This window comes from Arachis ipaensis, chromosome B06 (genome assembly GCF_000816755.2).
Source record: "Arachis ipaensis cultivar K30076 chromosome B06, Araip1.1, whole genome shotgun sequence".
NCBI lineage: Eukaryota > Viridiplantae > Streptophyta > Magnoliopsida > Fabales > Fabaceae > Arachis > Arachis ipaensis.
The window spans coordinates 128,936,740-128,944,049 of record NC_029790.2 but is presented as its reverse complement, the minus strand read 5'-3'; the positions used below and the strand labels follow the sequence as shown (position 1 = coordinate 128,944,049).

Genomic DNA, 7,310 nt, shown 5'->3' with positions numbered 1-7,310 from the left:
TCTTCTAATAATCCTCCTAAGTTTGATATAATTTCAAATCCTGGATTTTGAATGCTGAATTGAATTTTGGTATAATTTTATAATACTGAACAGAATTGATATAATTTTGGATTTTGAATTGCTGTAATTCTAAATTTTGCCGTAATTGCTGTAATGGCTGAGGTTTTATTTTACTGTAATTGCTGTAGTATCTGAAACATGAAGTTAGGTTTTAAGGGGGCATGCAATAGTTTGTTTTGCACACCTTGATAAATTGTTGCTGCTGAGATTGGTTCATAGTTATTTCTAATTAGTAATTTGACATTAATTGAGTGAGTTTTGTCTAATTAAGTAATCATTGATATTATTATTGATTGTTGGTGATTGTTGATTGAATATGGATATAGTATTTATGCCATGATTTCTTTTAGTTATAAATTGTGATTTTTGAATTTGAATGTAAAATTTTAATTTGCTATATAAAATAAAAGTGTAGAATTTTCTAGATACGCGCTCTGCCGTTGACCATGGGCCACTCACTCTTCCAGAAGAAACCATACTCTTCCTCACACGCCAGACGCCACAAACTCAAACTCCATCTATAAATACCCCCTTCACACAACCCTTCTTTCTCAAATACTCACATAAAGCACTACTTTCATCATCACCATGTGTCTGGTATTTGTGTGCGACGAGGATGAGAGGGTTTTAGCGAGGCAACCAGCGCCAGGGGCGTGTCCGTACTGTGGAGGCATGGTGCAAGCAACGGACGTTCAGAAGCAATGGCGTTTCTGTTTTCTTCCTATTTACTTTAAAACCAAGCGCAGATATTTTTGCACCATGTGTACTAGAACACTCCAGATCCAATAGAATCTCCAACTTTTTTTTTTTTTTTTTGCATTTTTTATGATTTTGATTTTCCTATGTTTCTTTTTATATTGATTCCTTGATAGAGGAGCTACTATGTTAATAGACTAATTAGAAGTCATTATGTTAGGTACTAGCACAAGAGCATGATTAATTAACTCCCAGTTTTGATCACAAGTCTCTGTACATATAACAAAGTATAGTGAGTTGTAAATTATTTTCTTGTTTGAATTAGCCATAATTTTAGTTTACCTTTGGACGATATTTACACATTTGTAATATTATTATTAATATTATTTTTAATTATAATGAAGTAATTAACCGTTATTAATCGTTTAGTATAGTATAAATAACAATGGTAATATTTTGTGTATTAAATTATTGTATTTATTTAATAAAAAAATATTTTTTGAGTGTATTTCATATAAAAGAAATAGCATATAACATATATATTGATAAAATATGTTTGTTAACTTTAAAAGTTCATTGAAAAAGTTATAACTATCAAATAGTTATGTGATTTTTTATTATTATTCTAATTTATTGTTTGAAGTGTACAACAAAAAATAAAAAGTGTGTCTTTAATTTTTTTATTTGAGAAAGTTAAGATTTTTTATTATTGATAATTAAAAAATTTATTGGTTTTATTATATTTTAGGAGATTATTATCATTTACTCTATAATAATTAAGTGTGAGAATAAATATTTTTTTTTAAAAAAAATGATTTAGTCATGCCTTGAAACTATCTTTATATATCTAATAATTTTAGAGAAATATTACTATTAAAATACCACGTATAAGATTATAAATAAAGAATTTGTTAAGTTAGATCATTTTGATAGAATAAACTTTAATTGGTAGAAAGACAAAATGTTTTTTTTGTTTAATTATTAATTTTACATATGTGATTGATCCAAAAGCTACAACAATTACCAATGCCGCTGAAAATTTTACATAAGAAGAGAAAGAAAAGATTATTCAATTGAAGAAGAAAGGTGATGATGATACTTTTATTATATTTTCAATACTTTATCCGACCGACTATATAATCTCTACATGTCAATTCAATCATCATTGGAGATTTAGAAGTTTTTGGAAGAAAAGTACAATATTGAACGACAAAGAACAAATAAGTTTATTATGATAAAATATTTTGAATTTATTATAAATGATACTATGCCTGTTATGGATCAAATTCATGAATTATAAATTTTTGTAAATAGATTTTATAATCTACAAGTAGTGATCTCTGAATCATTATAAGTTGGAACAATTATTTCAAAATTACCATCTTGAAATAGTTAGAGGAAAAAATTTTTACATCTTGATGAGAACTTTACAATTAAGAAATTACTAAGGTATATACGTATAGAAGAGAAAACTCGAAAATATAATGCTGTGTATCTTTCTCAAAATTTTAAAGTAAATCATATTGGTGAAGACAATACCAATAAAAAAAAAAGTTATCAAAAGATTCAAAGCAAGACAATAAGAGATAAAAAGAGTGTTATCATTGTAACAAGAAAAGATATTAAATCAAAGAATGTAGACTTCTGAAAAAGGAAACACCAAAGACCAACTTAGTGAAAAAGAAGGATTTAATTCTATGGTTGTAGAAAAAGTACAAAATATGCATATTGATATGGTTAAAGAACTGAACATGACAACACAAAAAAAATTACTTGAGTGGTGGTTAGATTTTGGGGTTACTGTTCAAGTTTACAATTACCGCAACTAATTCAAAATATATGAAAAAGTAAACAATAGAGAAGTCTTGATGAACAACTCAGCTAAAATTTGTGGTTTGAATTTTATATCTGAAAAAAAATTAAGTTTAATAAATGTACTTCATGTTTTGGATTTGAAAAAAAATTAGTTTCTGTTAGTCTCTTGTGTAAGAAAAGATTTAAAGTTGTAGTGGAATTCGATAAAGTGATCTTGCTTAAGAATGATGTATTCATAAGAAAATCATATTATAATGAAAGTATGTTTAAACTTAGTATTAATAAAGTAAATGTTTTTTTTGTATGTTGTTGATTCTTGTGACTTATAACATAGTAGATTAGCACACTTAAATTACAAATTAATTGAATATATGCATAAAAAAAACTATATTGATCTTAGTAACAAAGATTTTAATAAGAAATGTGATATTTACATGCAATTCAAAATTACTAAATTTTTTTTTTCTAAAGTTCAAAGAAATACACAATTGGAATTGTTTCATAGTGATATTTGTGAATTTAATGGTAATATTACTAAAGAAGAAAAAAGATATTTTATAACTTTTATTGATGATTGTTCTAGATTTACTTATGTGTATTTACTTAGAAATAAAGATGAAGTTTTTGAAATGTTTAAAAAATATAAAATAGAAGTAGAAAATATGTATGATAAGAAAATAAAAGTTTTTCGTAATGATTGAGGTGGAGAATATTTTTCTAATGAATTTGATAACTTATGTGCACTATATGGTATTGTGCATGAATCTTTCACTCTGTATGCTCCACATCAAAATGATTTGGCGAAAAGAAAAAATCGTACCTTAGTGAATATGGTTAATTCAATGTTATTAAATATAAAATTGCCTTAAAATTTGTGGGATAAAGCATTATTGACATCATATCGTATCCATAATAAAATATCTTCAAGACATAGAAAGATTTTTTCTTATGAAATTTGAAAAGAAAGAAAACCTAACTTAAATTATTTGAAAGTGTGAGAGTGTTCAACTTTTTATCGAGTGCCTAATCAAAAGAGAACCAAATTAAGGCCAAGAGTCATAAAAGACACTTTTATAAGATATGCTCAAAATTCTAAAGCATATAAAATATTAGATTTAATGTCTATTAAATAAAAAGAGGTAGAATTTATTAAAAATAAATTTATCAATTATTTAACTTCTAGTTCAGAATATCCTCAAAATAATACTAATGTTTCACAATAAATAAATAATTAAAATAATAAATGTTTAAGCGACAAAGAATTGATTGAACCAAGAAAGAGTTTAAGAGTGAGAAAAGAAAAAGACTTGGGTCTAGATTTTATTTCTTCTCAGGTTATCACTTTTTTGGTAGAAGGAAAAATTTCTATTGTGATGAATATAGATGGTGATCCTCAAATGTTCAAAGAGGCTATGAGGGATTCTGCCTTTTAAAAAGAAGTAACAAATGATGAAATGGACTTAATATTATCAAATAATACTTGGGTTTTGGTTGATTTGTCTCCAAAATCAAAGCCTATAGGATGTAAGTGGGTATTCAGAAGAAAGTATAATACTAATGGTTCATTACAAACCTTTAAAGTAAGGTTAATAGCCAAAAAATTTAGACAACAAGAAAGTCTAGACTATTTTGATACCTACGCACATGTAACAAGAATGACTTCTATTAGAATGCTTATAACATTAGTATTCATTTATAAACTTCATATACATCAAATAGATGTCAAAACAACCTTTCTAAATGAAAATCTTAATGAAAAAATTTATGTGGAGCAATCGGAAGGCTATGTACTATCTAAAAACAAAAAAAAAAGTTTGTAAATTAATTAAGTCTTTACATAACTTAAAACAAGCACTTAAATAATGGCAGTTTAATTTAGAGCCCGTTTGGGAAACACCAAAAAGTTACTTTTTTCAACTTTTGACTTATAGAAAGTTACATTAATGTGTTTGGTACAAATTTTTAGATAAACTTTTAACTTTTCAAAAAGTTATTTAAGAGCTTTTGAAGAAGTTAAAAAATGTGACTTCTCCTATTTTTAAAAACTATTTTATCACTCTTATTTAATGCACAACTTTAAAACAATGACTTCCATAATAACTTTCCAAACTCAAAATAACTTATTTAAAAGTTAATATTAATAAAAGTCCTTATATTTTAAGCTCCTTTTTCAAAAGAACTTATTTAAGAAATTTAGCCAAACTAGGGCCAGTTTGGGTAACTAACTTAATTAAGCTTCTTTTGATAAAATAACTTAAACAATAAATGACTCTGTTAAAAGTAACTTATAAATAAGTTATTTTGTGTTTGGATTTTTAACTCTAAAAGTACTTATTTTAAAGAAATGTAATGAAAAGTAGAAGTATTATAAGAGAAGTCATTTTTTTAACTTCTCTATAAGCTCCAAAATAGCTTCTTAGAAAGTTGCAATTTAGTTTTGAAAATTGCACCCGACATTAATACTACTACTTTTTATAAGTCAAAAGTTAAAAAAAGCTACTTCTAGAATTTTCCAAACGGGCCAAATGACTTCTCACATAGTAGTGTGGATAAATGTATTTACTCAAAATTTAGTAAAGATTATAGAGTAATCATTTGTCTATATGTTGATGATATGTTAATCATTGAAACAAATTTAGAAGAAATTCGTATAATGAAGGAGTATCTAACGTCTAAATTCAAGATAAAGGATTTGAATAAAGTTGATACAATATTAGACATAAAGGTGCGTAAGAATGAAGTTGGTTTTACTTTAAGTCAATCTTTTTAAGAATTATAAAAGTTTGATCATCTCATAATTAAAGAATCTAATACACCTTATGATCCTAATTTTAAATTAGAAAGAAACACGGGAAGACCCATAGTATAATTAAAATATGTTAGTGCTATAGAAAGTTTAATGTATACAATGTATTATACCAGATCTGATATAACATTTATTTTGTACAAATTATCAAGGTTTACAAGAAAATCTAGCAATCAACATTGGAAAGTTATTACAAGAGTTTTTGGTTATCTCAAGAAAACCATAAACTTGAGATTACATTATAGTGATTATCCCGCAGTTTTTAGAAGGTTATTCCGATGCAAGTTAGATTACAAATCTTAGTGATAACAAATCCATTTCAGGATGAATTTTCACCCTAGGTGGTGGAACAATAAGTTGGGTCTCAAAGAAACAAACATGTATTACAAATTCTACTATGGAGGCTGAGTTTGTAACTTTATCAGTTGCAGCTAAAGAAGCGAAATAGTTAAAAAATTTGTTATATCATATAAAGTTGTGACCACAGTAGACGACAGCCATTTCAATCTTCTGTGATAGTGAATCAACCATGTCTCGAGCATATAATAAGGGTTATAATGGAAAGTCTAGACATATAAGTTTGAGACATAAGTTTGTGAGGCAACTAATCGATGATAGTGTAATTACCATCACTTATGTAAGATCTCAAGAAAATTTAAGAGACCCTTTGACTAAAGGTTTGTCAAGTGATAAAATCAAAGAGACTACTGTTAAAATGGGATTAAAACTTATTGTTCTTAAATGATAGGAATCCAACCTTATTCTAGTAGACCACTAGTTTCAAGGTTTAATCGGTAATAATAAGTTATTTAGCAATTGGAGCACTAAGGTATATGATTTAGTGTTATTTACAATAAATTAAGAGAGTGAATTAAAACTCTTAATGAAATGATAATATTATTTATCAAAGGATTTTATCTATACGAATATAGGAGTGGTGCCGCTCTAATCGAGAATTTTAGAAGTTTTATTTTCATCAATATTTATGAAATCAGGATGAGTACAAAGCTATATAAGTGCTTAACATTATAAATTCTTGAACTTAGAGGGTAAAAGTAATGTGTGTGATTTTTTGTACTAACATATAAAATATAAGTTTAATCGATTAAACACCTATTATTTTGTTAGAACTTTAAAATTTACACTAAAAAATGTTTGATTTTAGTGACATATTATTTATGCATATACTTGTATGACATTTAAATTTTATAAATAGTGAAAAATTAAAAAATATTTACAAATTTGTAAAATTATTATTAATATTATTTTTAATAATAATGAAATAATTAACCGTTATTAACCGTTTAGCATGGTACAAATAATAACCGTAATATCTTGTGTATGGAACTATTGTATTATTTGACCAAATGATATCTTTCGAGTGTGTTTCGTAAAAAAAATATGTACATTGATAAGACATGTTTGTTAAATTTAAAATCCATTAAAAAAATCACAACCATTAAATAGTAGCTAAAAAATTTTGATATGGAAGCAAAATGTGTGATATACTTTAACATGGTAATTTTTTGTGTTTTTTAAAATTGTGGGAGTATACAAATCGGATCCTCCGATTTGTGTTTAAAAATTGAAAAAAATTCAGAGTACATAAATCGGAGGGTCTGATTTTGTTAAAAAATTGAAAAAATTCAGAGTACACAAATCGGACCATGCGAGTTGTTTGATTTTAAAATTTTTTTTAAGAAATCGCATGGTCTGACTTGTGAAGCTAGAAAACGGACCCTCCGGTTGTTTGTTGTTGTCAAATTTTTTATGAAATAGAATATCAAACGCAATTCGGACCGTTCGTTTACTGATGGAGAACTCGCATAGTCCAAGTTCTGTTCCACTCATGGCTGTGAAGCACCTGTATTTTCCATATCCGAGTCCAACACCACTTTTACTTCCATATTCAAATTAAAAAGTGTTAAATAGT

The 7,310-nt window shown here is 26.4% G+C and overlaps 1 protein-coding gene across 1 annotated transcript; it reads left to right on the top strand.

Annotated features, from left to right (window-relative positions):
* On the top strand, nt 553-1,152 carry LOC107648451. Its single transcript, XM_016352310.2, has one exon. It carries the CDS (start codon nt 649-651, stop codon nt 847-849), a length of 201 nt encoding a protein of 66 aa, XP_016207796.1. The 5' UTR covers nt 553-648; the 3' UTR covers nt 850-1,152.